The sequence below is a fragment of the Aethalodelphis obliquidens genome, unplaced genomic scaffold (genome assembly GCF_003676395.1).
Source record: "Aethalodelphis obliquidens isolate GAN/ISIS:26980383/991018 unplaced genomic scaffold, ASM367639v1 scaffold5, whole genome shotgun sequence".
Taxonomy (NCBI): Eukaryota; Metazoa; Chordata; class Mammalia; order Artiodactyla; family Delphinidae; genus Aethalodelphis; species Aethalodelphis obliquidens.
The window spans coordinates 71,254,105-71,275,446 of record NW_020837949.1 but is presented as its reverse complement, the minus strand read 5'-3'; the positions used below and the strand labels follow the sequence as shown (position 1 = coordinate 71,275,446).

Sequence of the window (21,342 nt, the reverse complement as noted above, 5' to 3'; positions counted from 1 at the left end):
TGAAACTAGAATTCAGGTCTCCCAAATGGATCATTAGGCAGAACCAGAACCATACAATTTCTCAAGGTCTTGAGCAGTGGTGAGTGAAAATAAGACTCATCACTTACTGCTATATCTTTCCCAGAGGTATCTGAGGTGGGGAGGGCAAAGGCATTGATCCTGGATAACTACAGGGAAAAACACCCAGTTTGATATTCATCGTGGAGGTCAAATGGAAAACAAACAATGAGCTAGGAGCCTTAGAAACCACTAAGATTTCTGAAATCCAATATGGTTCATAGCATTTTTCATGGAATAACAGCATCAATATTCCCCCAAACATCTTCCTGCCGCCATCTTGAGATCCAGTGATCACAATATGTTACTATCTTTACTGTAATTCTAAATAACTATTAGATAAAAATCAACTTTAAATAAAAGTTTCCTGGCCCTCCTCCTTGTTCCTTACATTTTGTTATGATTGGGGTGAAAATGACAGGGATTTTTAAAATTAAATGCCTATACAGAGCAACACCCAGCTCTACCCACCACCAGTCCCTCCCAACAGGAAGCTTGCAAAAGCCTCTTAGATAGCCTCATATACCAGAGGGCACACAGGAGAAGCAAGAAGAACTACAATGCTGCAGCCTATGGAACGAAAACCACATTCACAGAAAGATAGACAAAATAAAGAGGCAGAAGACTATGTACCAGATGAAGGAAGAAAATAAAACCCCAGAAAAACAACTAAATGAAGTGAAGACGGGCAACTTTCCAGAAAAAGAACTCAGAATAATGATAATGAAGATGATCCAGGACCTTGGAAAAAGAATGGAGGCAAAGATCAAGAAGATGCCCAAAATGTTTAACAAAGACCTAGGAGAAATAAAGAACAAACAAACAGAGATGAACAATACAATAACTGAAATGAAAAATACACTAGAAGGAATCAATAGCAGAATAACTGAGGCAGAAGAACGGATAAGTGACCTGGAAGACAGAATAGTGGAAATCACTGCCGTGGAACAGGATAAAGAAAAAAGAATGAAAAGAAATGAAGACAGCCTAAGAGATCTCTGGGACAACATTAAACACACCAACATTCACATTATAGAGGTCCCAGAAGGAGAAGAGAGAGAGAAAGGACCCAAGAAAATATTTGAAGAGATTATAGTCGAAAACTTCCCTAACATGGGAAAGGAAATAGCCACCCAAGTCCAGGAAGCGCAGAGAGTACCAGACAGGATAAACCCAAGGAGAAACACACTGAGACACATAGTAATCAAACTGACAAAAATTAAAGACAAAGAAAAATTATTAAAAGCAACAAGGGAAAAAACAAAAAATAACATACAAGGGAACTCCCAAAAGATTAACAGCTGATTTCTCAGCAGAAACTCTACAGGCCAGAAGGGAGTGGCATAACATATTTAAAGTGATGAAAGGGAAGAACCTACAACCAAGATTACTCTACCTGGCAAGGATCTCATTCAGATTCGACGGAGAAATCAAAAGCTTTACAGACAAGCAAAAGCTAACAGAATTCAGCACCACCAAAACAGCTCTACAACAAATGATAAAGGAACTTCTCTAAGTGGGAAACAGAAGAGAAGAAAAGGACCTACAAAAACAAACCCAAAAGAATTAAAAAAATGGTAATAGGAACATACATATCAATAATTACCTTAAATGTGAATGGATTACATGCTCCAACCAAAAGACAGAGGCTCGCTGAATAGATACAAAAACAAGACCCATATATATGCTGTCTACAAGAGACCCACTTCAGACCTAGGGACACATACAGACTGAAAGTGAGGGGACGGAAAAAGATATTCCATGCAACTGGAAATCAAAAGAAAGCTGGAGTAGCAATACTCATATCAGATAAAATAGACTTTAAAGTAAAGAATATTACAAGAGACAAGGAAGGACACTACATAATGATGAAGGGATCCACCCAAGAAGAAGAGGTAACAATTATAAATATATATGCACCCAACATAGGAGCACCTCAATACCTAGGGCAAATGCTAACAGCTATAAAAGAGGAAATCAACAGTAATATAATAATAGTGGGGGACTTTAACACCTCACTTACACCAATGGACAGATCATCCAGACAGAAAATTAATAAGGAAACAAAAGATTTAAATGACACAATAGACAAAATATATTTAATAGATATTTATAGAACATTCCATCTGAAAACAGCAGATTACACTTTCTTCTCAAGAACACATGGAACATTCTCCAGGATAGATCACACCTTGGGTCGGTCACAAATCAAGCCTCAGTAAATTTAAGAAAACTGAAATCATATCAAGTGTCTTTTCCAACCACCACGCTATGAGATTAGAAATATATCACAGGGGAAAAAAACCATAAAAAACACAAACACATGGAGGCTAAACAATACATTACTAAATAACCAAGAGATCACTGAAGAAATCAAAGAGGAAATCAAAAAATACCTAGAGACAAATGACAATGAAAACATGATGATCCAAAAACTATGGGATGCAGCAAAAGCAGTTCTAAGAGGGAAGTTTATAGCAATACAATTCTACCTCAAGAAACAAGAAAAATCCCAAATAAACAATCTAAACTTACACCTAAAGAAACTAAAGAAAGAAGAACAAACAAAACCCAAAGTTAGTACAAGGATAGAAATCATAAAGATCAGAGCAGAAATAAATGAAATAGAAACAAAGAAAACAATAGCAAAGATCAATAAAACTAAAAGCTCGTTCTTTGAGAAGATAAACAAAATTGATAAACCTTTAGCCAGACTCATCCAGAAAAAGAGGGAGAGGACTCAAATCAATTAGAAATGAAAAAGGAAAAGTTACAATGAGCACCGCAGAAATACAAAGCATCCTAAGAGACTACTACAAGCAACTCTATGCCAATAAAATGGACAACCTGGAAGAAATGGACAAATTCTTAGAAAGCTATAGGCTTCCAAGACTGAACCAGGAAGAAATAGAAAATATGAACAGACCAATCACAAGTAATGAAATTGAAACTGTGATTAAAAATCTTCCAACAAACAAATGTCCAGGACCAGATGGCTTCACAGGTGAATTCTATCAAACATTTAAAGAAGAGCTAACACCCATATTTGTCAAACTCTTCCAAAGACTTGCAGAGGAAGGAACACTCCCAAACTCATTCAACGAGGCTACCATCACCCTGATACCAAAACCAGACAAAGATACTACAAAAAAGAAAAGTACAGACCAATGTCACTGATGCAATATAGATGCAAAAATCCTCAACAAAATACTAGCAAACAGAGAGAGCACGGCAACAGGGGTGCGGAGGGCAGAGCGGACAGATTCCAGCGCGGAGGATCGGGCCGACCGGCACTCACCAGCCGAGAGGCTTGTCTGCTCGCCTGCCGGGGCGGGCGGGACTGGGAGCTGAGGCTCCGGCTTTTGTCGGAGCGCCGGGAGAGGACTGAGGTTGGCGGCGTGAACACAGCCTGCAGGGCGTTGGTGCGCCGCGGCTGGCCGGGAGAGAGTCCGGGGAGGGGTCTGGACCTGCCGAAGAGGCAAGAGACTTTTACGTCCCTCTTTGTTTCCTGGTGCACGAGGAGAGGGGATTAAGAACGCTGCTTGAGAGAGCTCCAGGGACGGGCGCGAGCCGCGGCTAAGAGTGCGGAGCCCAGAGACGGACATGGGACGCTAAGACCGCTGCTGCCGCCGCCAGGAGGCCTGTGTGCGAACACAGGTCACTAGCCACACGCCCTTCTGGGGAGCCTGTGCAGCCCGCCACTGCCAGGGTCCCGGGATCCAGGGACGGCTCCCCGGGAGAGCGCACGGCGCGCCTCAGGCTGCAGCGTCACGCCGGCCTCTGCCGCTGCAGGCCCGCCCCGCACTCCGTGACCCTCCCTACCCCCCGGCCTGGGTGAGCCAGAGCCTCCGAATCAGCGGCTCCTTTAACCTCGTCCTGTCTGAGCAAAGAACAGACGCCCTCCGGCGACCTACACGCACAGGCGGGGCCAAATCCAAAGCTGAGCCCCTGGGAACTGTCAGAACAAAGAAGAGAAAGGGAAATCTCTCCCAGCAGCCTCAGAAGCAGCAGATTAAAGCTCCACAATCAACTTGATATACCCTGCATCTGTGGAATACCTGAATAGACAACGAATCATCCCAAATTAAGGAGCCCTGTGGATGAAAGGCTCTTGGTGCTGCAGCCAGGACTCAGTGCTGTGCCTCTGAGGTGGGAGAGCCAACTTCAGGACACTGGTCCACAAGAGGCCTCCCAGCTACACATAATATCAAACAGCAAAAATCTCCGAGAGATCTCCATCTCAACGCCAGCACCCAACTTCACTCAACGACCAGCAAGCTACAGTGCTGGACATCCTATGCCAAACAACTAGCAAGACAGGAACACAACCCCACCCATTAGCAGAGAGGCTGCCCAAAATCATAGTAAGTCTACAGACACCCCAAAACACACCACCAGACGTGGACCTGCCCACCAGAAAGACAAGATCCAGCCTCATACACCAGAACACAGGCACTAGTACCCTCCACCAGGAAGCCTACACAACCCACTGAACCAACCTTAGCCACTGGGGACAGACACAAAAAACAACAGGAACTACGAACCTTCAGCCTGCAAAAAAGGAGACCCCAAACACAGTAAGATAAGCAAAATGAAAAGACAGAAAAACACACAGCAGATGAAGGAGCAAGATAAAAACCCACCAGACCTAACAAATGAAGAGGAAATAGGCAGTCTACCTGAAAAAGAATTCAGAATAATGATAGTAAGGTTGATCCGAAATCTTGGAGATAGAATGGACAATAGAATGGACAAATTGCAAGAATCAGTTAACAAGGACCTAGAAGAACTAAAGATGAAGCAAGCAACGATGAACAACACAATAAATGAAATTAAAAGTACTCTAGATGGGATCAATAGCAGAATAACTGAGGCAGAAGAATGGATAAGTGACCTGGAAGATAAAATAGTGGAAATAACTACTGCAGAGCAGAATAAAGAAAAAAGAATGAAAAGAACTGAGGACAGTCTCAGAGACCTCTGGGACAACATTAAACGCACCAACATTCGAATTATAGGGGTTCCAGAAGAAGAAGAGAAAAAGAAAGGGACTGAGAAAATATTTGAAGAGATTATAGTTGAAAACTTCCCTAATATGGGAAAAGAAATCATTAATCAAGTCCAGGAAGCACAGAGAGTCCCATACAGGATAAATCCAAGGAGAAATACGCCAAGACACATATTAATCAAATTGTCAAAAATTAAATACAAAGAAAACATATTAAAAGCAGCAAGGGAAAAACAACAAATAACACACAAGGGAATCCCCATAAGGTTAACAGCTGATCTTTCAGCAGAAACTCTGCAAGCCAGAAGGGAGTGGCAGGACATATTGAAAGTGTTGAAGGAGAAAAACCTGCAACCAAGATTACTCTACCCAGCAAGGATCTCATTCAGATTTGATGGAGAAATTAAAACCTTTACAGACAAGCAAAAGCTGAGAGAGTTCAGCACCACCAAACCAGCTCTACAACAACTGCTAAAGGAACTTCTCTAGGCAAGAAACACAAAAGAAGGAAAGGACCTACAATAACGAACCCAAAACAATTAAGAAAATGGGAATAGGAACACACATATCGATAATTACCTTAAATGTAAATGGACTAAATGCTCCCACCAAAAGACACAGATTGGCTGAATGGATACAAGAACAAGACCCATATATTTGCTGTCTACAAGAGACCCACTTCAGACCTAGAGACACATACAGACTGAAAGTAAGGGGATGGAAAAAGGTATTTCATGCAAATGGAAACCAAAAGAAAGCTGGAGTAGCAATTCTCATATCAGACAAAATAGACTTTAAAACAAAGACTATTAGAAGAGACAAAGAAGGACACTACATAATGATCAAGGGATCGATCCAAGAGGAAGATATAACAATTGTAAATATTTATGCACCCAACATAGGTGCACCTCAGTACATAAGGCAAATACTGACAACCATAAAAGGGGAAATCGACAGTAACGCATTCATAGTAGGGGACTTTAACACCCCACTTTCACCAATGGACAGATCATCCAAAATGAAAATAAATAAGGAAACACAGGCTTTAAATGATACATTGAACGAGATGGAGTTAATTGATATTTATAGGACATTCCATCCAAAAACAACAGAATACACATTTTTCTCAAGTGCTCATGGAACATTCTCCAGGACGGATCATGTCTTGGGTCACAAATCAAGCCTTGGTAAATTTGGGAAAATTGAAATTGTATCAAGTATCTTTTCTGACCACAACGCCATGAGACTAGATATCAATTACAGGAAAAGATCTGTAAAAAATACAAACACATGGAGGCTAAACAATACACTACTTAATAATGAAGTGATCACTGAAGAAATCAAAGAGGAAATCAAAAAATACCTGGAGACGGATGACAATGGAGACACAACGACCCAGGGCCTGTGGGATGCAGCAAAAGCAGTTCTAAGGGGGGGGTTTGTAGCAATACAGGCCCACCTTGGGAAGCGGGAAACATCTCGAATAAACGGCCTAACCTTGCACCTCAGGCAATTGGAGAAAGAGGAACGAAAAAACCCCAAAGCTAGCAGATGGAAAGAAATCATAAAAATCGGATCAGAAATAAATGAAAAAGAAATGAAGGAAACAGTAGCAAGGATCAATAAAACTAAAAGCTGGTTCTTTGAGAAGATAAACAGGATGGATGGACCACTGGCCAGACTCATCAAGAAAAAAAGGGAGAAGACTCAAATCAATAGAATTAGAAATGAAAAAGGAGAGGTGACAACTGACACTGCAGAAATGGAAGAGATCATGAGAGATTACTACAAGCAACTCTATGCCAATAAAATGGACAATCTGGAAGAAATGGACAAATTCTTAGAAATGCACAACCTGCCAAGACTGAATCAGGAAGAAATAGAAAATATGAACAGACCAATCACAAGCACTGAAATTGAAACTGTGATTAAAAATCTTCCAACAAAGAAAAGCCCAGGACCAGATGGCTTCACAGGCGAATTCTATCAAACATTTAGAGAAGAGCTAACACCTATCCTTCTCAAACTCTTCCAAAATATAGCAGAGGGAGGAACACTCCCAAACTCCTTCTACGAGGCCACCATCACCTTGATACCAAAACCAGACAAGGATGTCACAAAGAAAGAAAACTACAGGCCAATATCACTGATGAACATAGATGCAAAAATCCTCAGCAGAATACTAGCAAATAGAATCCAGCGGCACATTAAAAGGATCATACACCATGATCAAGTGGGGTTTATTCCAGGAATGCAAGGATTCTTCAATATACGCAAATCTATCAGTGTGATAAACCATATTAACAAATTGAAGGAGAAAAACCATATGATCATCTCAATAGATGCAGAGAAAGCTTTTGACAAAATTCAACACCCATTTATGATAAAAACCCTGCAGAAAGTGGGCATAGAGGGAACTTTCCTCAACATAATAAAGGCCATATATGACAAGCCCACAGCAAACATCATCCTCAATGGCGAAAAACTGAAAGCATTTCCACTAAGATCAGGAACAAGACAAGGTTGCCCACTCTCACCACTCTTATTCAACATAGTTTTAGAAGTTTTAGCCACAGCAATCAGAGAAGAAAAGGAAATAAAAGGAATCCAAATCGGAAAAGAAGAAGTAAAGCTGTCACTGTTTGCAGATGACATGATCCTATACATAGAGAACCCTAAAGATGCTACCAGAAAACTACTAGAGCTAATCAATGAATTTGGTAAAGTGGCAGGATACAAAATTAATGCACAGAAATCTCTGGCATTCCTATATACTAATGATGAAAAATCTGAAAGTGAAATCAAGAAAACACTCCCATTTACCATTGCAACAAAAAGAATAAAATATCTAGGAATAAACCTACCTAAGGAGACAAAAGATCTGTATGCAGAAAATTATAAGACACTGATGAAAGAAATTAAAGATGATACAAATAGATGGAGAGATATACCATGTTCTTGGATTGGAAGAATCAACATTGTGAAAATGACTCTACTACCGAAAGCAATCTATAGATTCAATGCAATCCCTATCAAACTACCACTGGCATTTTTCACAGAACTAGAACAAAAAATTTTGCAATTTGTATGGAAACACAAAAGACCCCGAATAGCCAAAGCAATTTTGAGAACGAAAGAAGGAACTGGAGGAATCAGGCTCCCAGACTTCAGACTATACTACAAAGCTACAGTTATCAAAACGGTATGGTACTGGCACAAAAACAGAAAGATAGATCAATGGAACAGGATAGAAAGCCCAGAGATAAACCCACGCACATATGGACACCTTATCTTTGACAAAGGAGGCAGAAATGTACCGTGGAGAAAGGACAGCCTATTCAATAAGTGGTGCTGGGAAAACTGGACAGCTACATGTAAAAGTATGAAGTTAGATCACTCCCTAACACCATACACAAAAATAAGCTCAAAATGGATTAAAGACCTAAATGTAAGGCCAGAAACTATCAAACTCTTAGAGGAAAACATAGGCAGAACACTCTATGACATCAATCACAGCAAGATTCTTTCTGACCCACCTCCTAGAGTAATGGAAATAAAAACAAGAGTAAACAAATGGGACCTAATGAAACTTAAAAGCTTTTGCGCAGCAAAGGAAACCATAAAGAAGACCAAAAGACAACCCTCAGAATGGGAGAAAATATTTGCAAATGAAGCAACTGACAAAGGATTGATCTCCAAAATTTATAAGCAGCTCATGCAGCTTAATAACAAAAAAACAAACAACCCAATCCAAAAATGGGCAGAAGACCTAAATAGACATTTCTCCAAAGAAGATATACAGAGTGCCAACAAACACATGAGAGAATGCTCAACATCACTAATCATGAGAGAAATGCAAATCAAAACTACAATGAGATATCATCTCACACCAGTCAGAATGGCTATCATCAAAAAATCTAGAAACAATAAATGCTGGAGAGGGTGTGGAGAAAAGGGAACCCTCTTACACTGTTGGTGGGAATGTAAATTGATACAGCCACTGTGGAGAACAGTATGGAGGTTCCTTAAAAAGCTACAAATAGAACTACCATATGACCCAGCAATCCCACTACTGGGCATATACCCTGAGAAAACCATAATTCAAAAAGAGTCATGTACCAAAATGTTCATTGCAGCTCTATTTACAATAGCCCGGAGATGGAAACAACCTAAGTGTCCATCATCGGATGAATGGATAAAGAAGATGTGGCACATATATACAATGGAATATTACTCAGCCATAAAAAGAGACGAAATTGAGCTATTTGTAATGAGGTGGATAGACCTAGAGTCTGTCATACAGAGTGAAGTAAGTCAGAAAGAGAGAGACAAATACCGTATGCTAACACATATATATGGAATTTAAAAAAAAAAAAATGTCATGAAAAACCTAGGGGTGAAACAGGAATAAAGACACAGACTTACTAGAGAATGGACTTGAGGCTATGGGGAGGGGGAAGTGTAAATGGTGACAAAGCGATAAAGAGGCATGGACATATATACACTACCAAACGTAAGGTAGATAGCTAGTGGGAAGCAGCCGCATAGCACAGGGAGATCAGCTCGGTGCTTTGTGACCGCCTGGAGGGGTGGGATAGGGAGGGTGGGAGGGAGGGAGACGCAAGCGGGAAGAGATATGGGAACATATGTATATATATAACTGATTCATTTTGTTGTGAAGCTGAAACTAACATACCATTGTAAAGCAATTATACTCCAATAAAGATGTTAAAAAAAAATGCAAAAATAGATATTGAACTAGTCAGTAGGTACTTTTTATAGAAATGTTCATATACCAATGTATTATGTTGTTCTCAGCATAAGATTGTGCATCAATGCTAATTTCTTGACTTCAATATCTTTACAAATTAGTATATCTGTAACTGCCAAGGGTAAAATGAAAATTAACTGTATTGTAACATTTAATGAAACCTCATGACATGACCAATTTTTCCTTCCTATTTTGATTTAAGTACGACACTACATTCTTCTTTAGAGGGGGCAGAACTTAAAAAAAAAAAAAATACTAGCAAACAGAATCCAACAACACATTAAAAGGATCATACACCATGATCAAGTGGGATTTATCCCAAGGATGCAAGGATTCTTCAATATATGCAAATCAATCAATATGATACACCATATTAACAAACTGAAGAAGAGAGAACATATGATAATCTCAGTAGGTGCAGAAAAAGCTTTTGACAAAATTCAACACCCATTATAGATGGAACCTACCTGAACATAAAGAAGGCCATATACGACAAAGCCACAGCAAACATCATACTCAATGGTGAAAAACCGAAAACATTTCCTCTGAGATCAGGAACAAGACAAGGATGTCCACTCTCGCCACTATTATTCAACATAGTTATGGAAGTCCTATCCATGGCACTCAGAGAAGAAAAAGAAATAAAAGGAATACAAATTGGAAAAGAAGAAGTAAAACTGTCACTGTTTGCAGATGACATGATACTATATATAGAGAATCCTAAAGAAAACTACTAGATCTAATCAATGAATTTGGTAAGTTGCAGGATAAAAAATTAATGCACAGAAATCTTTTGCATTCCTATATGCTAATAATGAAAGTTCAGAAAGAGAAATTAAGGAAAAAATATCATTCACCGTTGCAGCAAAAAGAATAAAATACCTAGGAATACACCTACCTAAGGAGGTAAAAGACCTGTACTCAGAAAACTGTAAGACACTGTTGAAAGAAATCAAAGATGACACAAAGAGATGGAGAGATATACCATGTTCTTGGATTGGAAGAATCAATATTGTGAAAATGACTATACTACCCAAAGCAAACTACAGACTCAGTGCATTCCCTATCAAATTACCAATGGCATTTTTTTACAGAACTAGAACAAAAAAAAAATCTTAAAATTTGTATGTAGACACAAAAGACCCCAAATAGCCAAAGCAATCTTGAGGGAAAAAAACGGAGCTGGAGGAATCAGCCTCCCTGACTTCAAACTATACTACAAAGCTACAGTAATCAAGACAATATGGTACTGGCACAAAAACAGAGATGTAGATCAATGGTACAGTATAGAAAGCCCAGAGATAAACCCACGCACCTATGATCAATTAATCTATGACAAAGGAGGCAAGGATATACAATGGAGAAAAGACAGTCTGTTCAATAAGTGGTGCTGCGAAAACTGGACAGCTACATGTAAAAGAATGAAATGAGAACACTCCCTAACACCATACACAAAAATAAACTCAAAATGTATTAGAGACCTAAATATAAGACCGGACACTATAAAACTCTTAGAGGAAAACATAGGAAGAACACTCTTTGACATAAATCACATCAAGGTCTTTTTTGATCTACCTGCTAGAGAAATGGAAATAAAAACAAAAATAAACAAATGGCATATAATGAAACTTAAAATCTTCTGCAAAGCAAAGAAAACTACAAACAAGATGAAAAGACAACCCTCACAATGGGAGAAAATATTTGCAAATGAATCAATGGACAAAGGATTAATCTCCAAAATATATAAACAGCTCATGCAGCTCAATATTAAAAAAAAACAAACAACCCAATCCAAAAATGGGCAGAAGACCTAGATAGACATTTCTCCAAAGAAGACATATCGATGGGCAAGAAGCACGTGAAAAGCTGCTCAACATCACTAATTATTAGAGAAATGCAAATCAAAACTACAATGAGGTATCACCTCACACCAGTTAGAATGGGCAACATCAGAAAATCTACAAACAACCAACACTGGAGAGGGTGTGGAGAAAAGGGAACCCTCTTGCATTGTTGGTGGGAATGTAGATTCATACAGCCACTATGGAGAACATTATGGAAATTCCTTAAAAAACTAAAAATAGAATTACCATATGACCCAGCAATCCCACTACTGGGCGTATACCATAATTCAAAAAGACACATGTACTCCAATGTTCATTGCAGCACTATTTACAATAGCCAGGTCATGGAAGCAACCTAAGTGCCCATCAACAGACATATGGATAAAGAAGATGTGGTATATTTATACAATGGAATATTACTCAACCATAAAAAGGCATGAAATTGGGTCATTTGTAGAGACGTGGATGGACCTAGAGACTGTCATACAGAGTGAAGTAAGTCAGAAAGAGAAAAACAAATATTGTATATTAACACATATATGTGGAATCTAGAAAAATGGTACAGATGAACTGGTTTGCAAGGCAGAAATAGAGACACAGATGTAAAGAACAAAAGTATGGACACCAAGGGGGAAAAGCCAGTAGTGAGGGTGGTGGTGGGATGAATTGGGAGATTGAGATTGACATTTATACACTAATATGTATAAAATAGATAAGTAATAAGAACCTGCTGTATAAAGAAACAAAACAAAAAAACACTAAATGCCTATACCAAGGGACAGGCAACGACTTGCAATGGTCTCTTTGAGCAGAAACTGAGGCCAATAATCCCAGTGCTTTTCTATTTCCCACTAAGTGCATTAATTTCTTTCTTTCTCTTGTCATTTAAGCCTTTTATTCCCCCTACCTTCTAAGCCTCATTCTCTCTTTTTCCATATCAGTCTTCCTCACTTGGTCCAGCTACCTCTTTCACCTCTCTCCACACTTTGCTCTTTCTCTCTTGATCTCCTTATTTTTACTCTGCTCCTTCTCTCTCGTTTTTTTTTCTTCTTTTTCCAGGTCTTTTGGTCCCTTCCTCAGTCCCTCCAGCAGGGTCTCAGAGAATGTGATTAGAAATGTATCTGCAAAGAGACACAAATGCAAAGCAAAAGCATTGAGTTCTAACTGAAGCAGGGATTTCCCAGTCTGATTGTCATGGCACTCCACCAGAACTATAAAATTCTTCCAGATAAATATCAAAACATAATTTACTTTAATTTACCATAATTTATAAAGTAATCAAATACTCTGAAAACTTTTTTTGAGAAAAAGTAGTAAGAAAGAGGAAGGTGATCTTAAATCAAACATTGTATATCATAATTCTGGGGAAGTGTTAAGAGTCAATACGTTAAAAGTATCCTATTTTGCCATATCTTGGAAAAATAATTTTAGTTCTTATATAATTGACAGACCATAAAACGATTTCCATGTAATTTTTCATGTAAAGACATCCCAAGTGTGCCCAGGCAGAAAACTCAAACTTTCAAAGGCATTTTGGAATAGCAGTATATTTTTTAAATTGTTTTTCATTGTCAAACATGTCTCTAAAATTTAAAAAGTAGAATTCCAGGTCACTGAGAATTTTGTACAGAATTTGCTAATATAAAAAAGTTATTTTTCCTTTGAACAAAATGCTGTTTTGTAAAAAAATTTGCTAATGTAAAATAAATATTTTCTGTTAAAATGGTATTTTCTTAAATGTATGCTTTTCTTGTATGCTCTACAATAAAGAAAAAAGACAAAGTCTTCCAAAAAATCTAAAGCCTGAATGCCAACTCATTTTTATGTTTTTAAAAATTAATAAAAGTAACATAAATCAAATAGACATTCCCCAAATGACATTCATTCATTGTGTAGTATTTTTGCTATTTTGTTAGCTTTCCTCTTCTGTGTCTTTTTCAACAAAGTTCTCTGGGAAATTGTGTCCTCTTGTGGTCACTGGCAAAAACAACATGTTTTTGCAGGAAGAATCAATCCAAACAATGGAAATAGGATTTAAGGCTTCAGGAAAAGCCACTTGTGAAAAAAGGAAATCCCTTGAAGTGAAGAGAGATGAAAGCTGTGAGTAATCAGAAAGGGAACTTTAGCTGGAAGAACACGGAATGTAAATCATTCAACTTATATTTAAATTGCTTGATCATCAGATGATTAAAAAGAAGAGAAAAAATGATTACTATGTAGGAAAATTGTGGCCATGATAAAAAGCCTCTATGAATAACTGTGTATTTCTTACATTATTTCTTAAGTCATTCCGGTAACTCTGATATAAGTGAGAGCATATTTCAACAAGGTTAAGTGGCAGCAAAGCTGGGACACAAACTTTCTAGCATGCATACCCAATAAGGTAATAAAGGGGGTAGGGGGGAGACTCTTGAAGACTCTATACTTTTCCACACTCTGATTCTTCTCTCCCTACAAGTTTGGCATATTATGTCTCCTAATCCCATCCTAATTTTTACTGCAGAATGCCAGATACTTTAAAGATTAATATTTATTTGCATATTCGATTTGCTCATTTGAGGTGTTCTTGGCAACTCAAGTTCTTGTGCTTTATACTTTTCATTTTATTTCTGGATTGAAAGCTTCAAATTTCATAATTTTAGATCCCTATTCCTAAAGAAATTCAAAAAGAGAAAGGTAGAATCAGTTAAATTCATGAATTAAACTGTCATTAAAAGAGAAGAATGACCTCTTTAGGGCAAGGTGCACAAACATCCTTAAAGCTACCTGTGTCACTGAAAAAGAATCTGCTTTCACATAGAGTTATCCAAGTCACTCCTGCTGACAAAAATTTTATATTCCACTTTGATAAAATTCTCTCATTTAAATATCAAATTAAGTAATCCCTGTGAAGTGTTCAAAACAAGATGAAATCTAACATGTACAATCTCAACTGAGATGCACTCAAATGCAGCCTTTTCCAATCTGCGCCCCCTTCTGTGTGAATGTTCCTGTGCTTCATTCATGCAATCCAGAGAAATTATTTCGCAGAACTCCAAGCCAACAAACAGGTGGTAAGTCATCCAAAAACTGAGGAGAAACAGTAGGAACAGATTCAAGTGCTCGCCTTTTGTGCAAATCCCAACTCCAAAATGTACCAGCTTGCTAACATTCTATAGTGTATGTGTTTCTTTTCCTTCTCTAAAAGTATTTATAAATGTTGCTAGGAGAATGCCAGTGCCTATTCATACTATAGGAACACAGATATGTACATACTTTTTGCATATGCTGAGTATGAGATTCCTAACTCTGTTATTTCTAACAGTATTCTTTTTTTCATATTTTAACACAGCACACATTCCTCAGGAAGGACTGTGAACATGCCAAGTTTGCAGTTTGAAAACAAAGCTCATTTTGAATTATCCAAGTGCAAAAGAAAGCTGTTTTGTTTTCAGTTAACTTTTTAGGGCATTTATTTTAGAAGTAGATGAAATTATTTAATTCCAATGAATCCAGTATTCCCAAAGAAGGTAGTCTTCCACTGACATCCTTTAAGTCAGGCTGAGTTCAGCCCCAAAGGAAAATTCCTAAGACCCCTTTTAAAGAGCCTGAAATTAGGATTTTAGAACTAAGTAAGCTTTCATGTTAAACCAAATATTGTGGAAGGTGCCATTATCATTGCATATACAAAAGATCAAGAATTATACTTGGCTCTTCAGCACATTTAAAAGAGAGTTTGCCTTTATTCTTGCCCCAGCAAGTGTGGATAAGAAATTTGTTACATAAAATGTTAGGTAGAATACAGATGGGACAATCAGGCCAGGAAATGTTGAAGTTTGCAAAGTAGGGAGCATCAAGCCTCAGATGTTTTGAGAGGTAATTCATTTGGCAAGCTGCAACATTCTGCTTCAATACTAACTTTTTTTTTTTTTTTCAATACTAACTTTTAAATACTCAAAATCCCTCATCCTCATTTTCCACTCCTTCGAAGAGTACAGGAGAAATTTTTTTTCCCTCAGAACTAAAGTCATTCATTGTGACTCCATCAAGAAGATTCCGTGCCCGGGGTAGTTCTGCTTAGTTCATTCATTTTAAACGCTGTTTTAAGCATTCTTGCATCCATAGCATCGCCTCACTCCGGGGATCCCTGTATTCAGTGGCCGGGAGCTCTTTATCCCCTAGAAGTTGAGTGCCCAGAGAAGGGCTGGGCTCACTTTAAACAGACCTGGTCTTAGAGATTGATGACTTTGCAAATCGGGCTAACTAATGGCTGCTGCGCTGTTGTGGACTCGGTTTCTCCTCCAGCGTCTGTCCCGATTTCCATCCTCGTACCCCCGCCCCCAACTCCAATTCCCCTTGGGCAGGTAAGGTTTCCTTTACACTTTGCCCACACTTTCCTGTCTTGCTTACCCATAGCCACAAAGGAAAGAGTCCAATTATTTGATCTCTTTATTTTTGAGTATTCAGCTGAAGGGAAAAAAAAAACACAAAACAAAATTAAGATTTGAGATTGATCTTTAAAAAAAAAAAACACAGACATAGGTAAAGGATGAAATTTTTCAAGAATCCTGCAGCGACGTTCAAATAAGAATTGTGGAATACTCTGCGATTCCGATTTACAAAAGATAAAAAGATGATTTCTGCCTATTCCCTAACTGCTTCCAAGAGATCAAATCCTATAGGCAGAAGATGCAATCACAGGAGTGAATTATCAGAGGGCGCTTTAAGAAGACCTGACTGTAAACGATTAAGTGGAGGTCAAGTAGAATCTGATTTTCAGACAGGCATTCATTTTAAAATATGGCAGCGACTCAAAAAGCAGGCAAGTTGGCACGCTGTGGTCATTGTCTATGAATATTTGTAAGAATAGTGATAGACAAACCCTGCACGTCGCCCCTTCCATGAAAGCTTAGCCTTGTTCGCCCCCCGCGGAAGGGATCCTGCTTGCTCTCACTTCTCCTGGAAGGCTGAGCCCTTCAACCGGCCCCAGGCGCTCCAGACCCCGGGGTTTCCGGGACCGGGACCGAAGCTGCGAGCCTCAGTGGGGCACAGCCACGTGGCCTGCCCGCGCGTCGCCTGAGCTCCCGCCTCCTCCTCCGGACACCGTGGGCCTCGACCCTCGGTCGGGCCCAGAAAGGGAAGCTTAGCTAAGTTAATTCTCGGCTTAGAGTCCAAACCGTGGAGAGCGTGAGCGGACCTCGGCCTGAGCAGGGTACCCGAGCACAGGGCACGCAACTTCCGCACCCCCAAATCTGCCCCGAAAACTAACTACTGCGTTTGGCCTCTGGTTTGCTTTGCAACTTGAAGAATGAACATGAAACGGTTATTCTCTGCCAACTCGTTCCAAAAAGGAAAAAAAAAAAAAAAGTCTAGCATTGAAAAGATGGGGTTCTCGTCCACGGCAGCGTCCCTTCCTTTCCAGCTCGCCAACTTTTCTTGCTTCCGACTTGACAGAATCTACATTAACACCCTCTTCGGGGCTCTTCACTGTGACTTATTAGATAGAAACGCTTAAAATGTCAGTGTCCAAACGATTGGAATGCGTTTGGGGAGCGCGGAACAGGCTCACTGGACCTCCTAGGAGTGGGGAGTGGAGTGGGAAAGGGGACTCTCGCAACCATCAGACCCGCGTGTCCAGGCAATGTTGAGCCCCCGTCTCACTCTCTCAGAGCCGACCTTTAGAGGTCACAATGCAGGGCCTTATCTGGGAGTGGGGTGGGGATGAAACGGCCACGGGAACTCCACCGTGGGCTAGCAGCACAGGCAATCAGGGCCGCGGCGAAGACCCCGCGTTGCCCCACTCCGGCCCTGCTGCCTTCTCCAAGGACAGGACTGCCTTCCGCGGGAGAATGAACGTCTGCCTCTTTCTAGCACCTTCGGAGGTGTAGTCCTTTGGGTGTTGGGAAACGTCAGATCGAGACACTGTGGAGGGAACAGAAAGGCCCAGATGCTTCTCGAGGAAGGGTGAGAGAATAGGCCGGGGCGCAGTTCTGCAGTCCCCTGCGCGGCCACGTCTTCAGAAACGCCCACGACCTCAGGACCAGCCACGGTGGTTTGGCCCTTGGGACTCGAGGGGCCCGTCTGGCTGACCATCGGGTGGGCTCCGCCGTTGCCGGTATTCTTGCCAGTCACCCCTGCCCCAGCAGTCCCAAATCGCGCCACGGACCTAGAGGGTACTGAGGCGAGATGAGACTTCACCCACTGCGTAGAAGCTGTTGCCGCCGCTGCTGTCACAGCCACTCCGGGAGGGGCCGACAAGGCGGCGGGAATGGTACCCTCCGGCCGCTTCCCCGGGCTGCGCTCGGGTGCGGGGTCGCGGCCCGCTTGCTCCGGCGCGGAAGGAAATTGCCCCGCGCCCGCGGGAAGAGGGTGGCGGGGAGGGAAGGGGGAGGGCAGCAAGGAGGCGGGCAGACGGGCCGGCCGCCTGGGCCAGGTCGTTTTTGAATGGTTTGGGAGGACGAATTGTTAGACCCCGAGGAACGGGGGTGGGGACGGAGAAGGGGGGCTGGAAAGCGGAAACTTTCCTATAAAACTTCGAAAAGTCCCTCCTCCCCACGTCAGGCCAATGACACTGCTGCCCCCAAACTTTCCGCCTGCACGGAGGTATAAGAGCCTCCAAGTCGGCAGCTTTCGCCCAACTCCCAGACACCTCGCGGGCTCGCCGGCACCGGCAGCGTTTCCAGGAGGCAGAGCCGGGTGTGCGTGCGGCCGTTGGGCGCTTTCTTTTTGGACCTCGGGGCCATCCACACCGTCCCCTCCCCCTCCCGCCTCCCTCCCCGCCTCCCCCGCGCGCCCTCCCCGCGGAGATCCTCCCTGTCCCTCCTCCCGCTCTCTCCTCCGCGGTCCGCACCGCCCGGGCCGGCGCCGTGCGCGAGGGAAGCTGGCGGGCTGAGGCGCCAGGCTCTCCTCCTCTTCCCCGGGCCGCCCTTCTGCCCCGGGCCTGCGAGGCCGCGCGTTGCCGCCCGAGAGATGATGCAGGACGTGTCCAGCTCGCCAGTCTCGCCGGCCGACGACAGCCTGAGCAACAGCGAGGAGGAGCCGGACCGGCAGCAGCCGCCGAGCGGCAAGCGCGGGGGGCGCAAGCGGCGCAGCAGCCGGCGCAGCGCTGGGGGCGGCGCGGGGCCCGGTGGGGCCGCGGGCGGGGGCGTCGGAGGCGGCGAGGAGCCTGGCAGCCCAGCCCAAGGCAAGCGCGGCAAGAAGTCTGCGGGCTGCGGCGGCGGCGGCGGCGGCGCCGGTGGCGGCGGCGGCGGCAGCAGCAGCGGCGGCGGGAGTCCGCAATCCTACGAGGAGCTGCAGACGCAGCGGGTCATGGCTAACGTGCGGGAGCGCCAGCGCACGCAGTCGCTGAACGAGGCATTCGCCGCGCTGCGGAAGATCATCCCCACGCTGCCTTCGGACAAGCTGAGCAAGATCCAGACCCTCAAGTTGGCGGCCAGGTATATCGACTTCCTCTACCAGGTCCTACAGAGCGACGAGCTGGACTCCAAGATGGCAAGCTGCAGCTATGTGGCCCACGAGCGGCTCAGTTACGCCTTCTCGGTCTGGAGGATGGAGGGGGCCTGGTCCATGTCCGCGTCCCACTAGCAGGCGGAGCTCCCCACCCCCTCGGCAGGGCCGGAGACCTAGGTAAGGACCCGGCGCCTCTGCGCCCCTTCGCCGCTCAGGTGGCAGACCGACTGACGGCCGGGCCGCGGCTCCCTGTCCGCCTCGCCTTCCTCCCCGTCTCCTACTCCCCTCTCAACCTTCCCACCCCACCTGGCACCGCCACCTCATCTCCCGAGCGTCCCTGGAAGGCAGCTTAGTCCCCGCTAGGGAGAGAGGGATGCGCCCTTGTGAGGGGTGTGCGTGTGCGTGAGTGCGCGTGACAGGAGGGAAGACGGAGAAAGAGTCGAGGGTCATGGATAAGGACAGTCTTGCCAGCGCCTCCCTTTCTTTCGGCTTTAAGTTTTCGTTCTCCTTAAAACAAATGTTTCCAAATTCCACCTCCTCCTCCATTCCGCCCACCCACTTCCTCTTGCCCTTGGGCTGAAATCCTTCCAGGTTGTTCAGCGTAATTTCTCCGTGGTGGTGATAAGAACAGTGCTCACTAGTCTTAGAAAACAGCCACAGAGACCTAAACAATAACCAACTTTCCCCCCTCTGGGTTTTTGCAGATGTCATTGCTTCCAGAGAAGGAGAAAATGGACAGTCTAGAGACTCTGGAGCTGGATAATTAAAAATAAATATATATGCCAAAGGTTTTCTTGGAAATTAGAAGAGCAGAATCCAAATTCAAAGAAACAGGGCGTGGGGCGCACTTTTAAAAGAGAAAGCGAGACAGGCCCGTGGACAGTGATTCCCGGACGGGCAGCGGCACCATCCTCACACCTCTACATTCTGATAGAAGTCTGAACAGTTTGTTTGTGTTCCTTTTTTTTTTTTTTTTTTTTGACGAAGAATGTTTTTATTTTTATTTTTTCATGCATGCATTCTCAAGAGGTCGTGCCAATCAGCCACTGAAAGGAAAGGCATCATTATGGACTTTCTCCATTTTAAAATGGTAACAATCAGAGGAATTTTAAGAACACCTTTAGAAATAAAAATACTGGGATCAAACTGACTTGCAAAATCACAGTCAGTTAATTCCTTTTTTCATTCTTCCTCTGAGGGAAAAAAAAAACTTAAAATACAAAAACAACATTCTATTTATTTATTGATGACCCATGGTAAAATGCAAATAGATCCGGTGTCTAAATGCATTCATATTTTTATGATTGTTTTGTAAATATCTTTGTATATTATTTTTCTGCAATAAATAAATATGGTTGAAAATTGTCAGAACCTTAAAGTTTGGTCTATATTTTTAAAGGATTAAGTTGGAGGTAAAAACCTGCTTGTTTAACTCTGGAGACACCCAAGAGGGTGAGGGAGCACTAATATAAACAAAGCAGTGAAAAACTCAAAACTAGTTACTGACAGGTACAGGCATGTTATTTAGAAAGACAGCTTTATCGTTATTCCTGTTGGTGTTCAGTGGACTTAGCATCTCCCCTTCATCTCTTATCAGGTCCCCAGACAGCAAAAACTTAAGAGTTATTCACCTCTCTTGCTTATATTTTGAGAAGGCAGCTGTAAAACAGTTAAATGCAAATAATCACTACGAACTCAGCACTATTTTCTCTTTGTTTTTGTCATGATTTCTACTCTTTATAAGGATTTTTAAATAATAGGTTTATTTCAGTGAAGGGATGCATAAAGTGTTATCAAAATTACCTGTCTATACACACATATAAATGAACACAAATGTATAGAAAATAAAGTTTAATTTGGCATGACAGAGAATTCCATTTATAAAGTAATTCGCTTAACTCTTCTTTCATGAATGAGAATGACATTTAATGTCAAGTTTGCTAAGAAGACAAGCCAAAGTTAAGAATATTTTCCCATGTTGATGTTGTCCATTTGGGAAGCATGCTCCTTCTTTAAAAGTAAAGTACATACAGCTATGGAGTAGAACACAATAAAGAACCTGAACTTTCAGTATCTTCGGTAACTATTGGAACAGTTACAATTTTAAATGCTATAGCTATTCATTTTCTAGTCAGTTCATTAGCAAATATATTTTATTCAAAATTACACAGAATTTTTCCCTCGTTACTTACATGTATACAAAATCTGATTTATTAGTTAAGTAAAGGAATAAC

At 41.9% G+C, this 21,342-nt stretch overlaps 1 protein-coding gene across 1 annotated transcript; it reads left to right on the top strand.

Moving 5' to 3' along the window:
• The first annotated feature begins 18,124 nt into the window (after nt 1-18,124).
• On the top strand, nt 18,125-20,486 carry TWIST1 (twist family bHLH transcription factor 1). The gene is made up of 2 exons (XM_027102639.1): nt 18,125-19,285; nt 19,813-20,486. Exon 1 carries the CDS (start codon nt 18,629-18,631, stop codon nt 19,241-19,243), a length of 615 nt encoding a protein of 204 aa, XP_026958440.1. The 5' UTR covers nt 18,125-18,628; the 3' UTR covers nt 19,244-19,285; nt 19,813-20,486.
• Nucleotides 20,487-21,342: the final 856 nt, after the last annotated feature.

What these genes read in the sequence shown, in the direction of transcription:
- TWIST1 (XM_027102639.1), top strand. Translation starts at nt 18,629, where the DNA reads ATGATGCAGGACGTGTCCAGCTCGCCAGTCTCGCCGGCCGACGACAGC.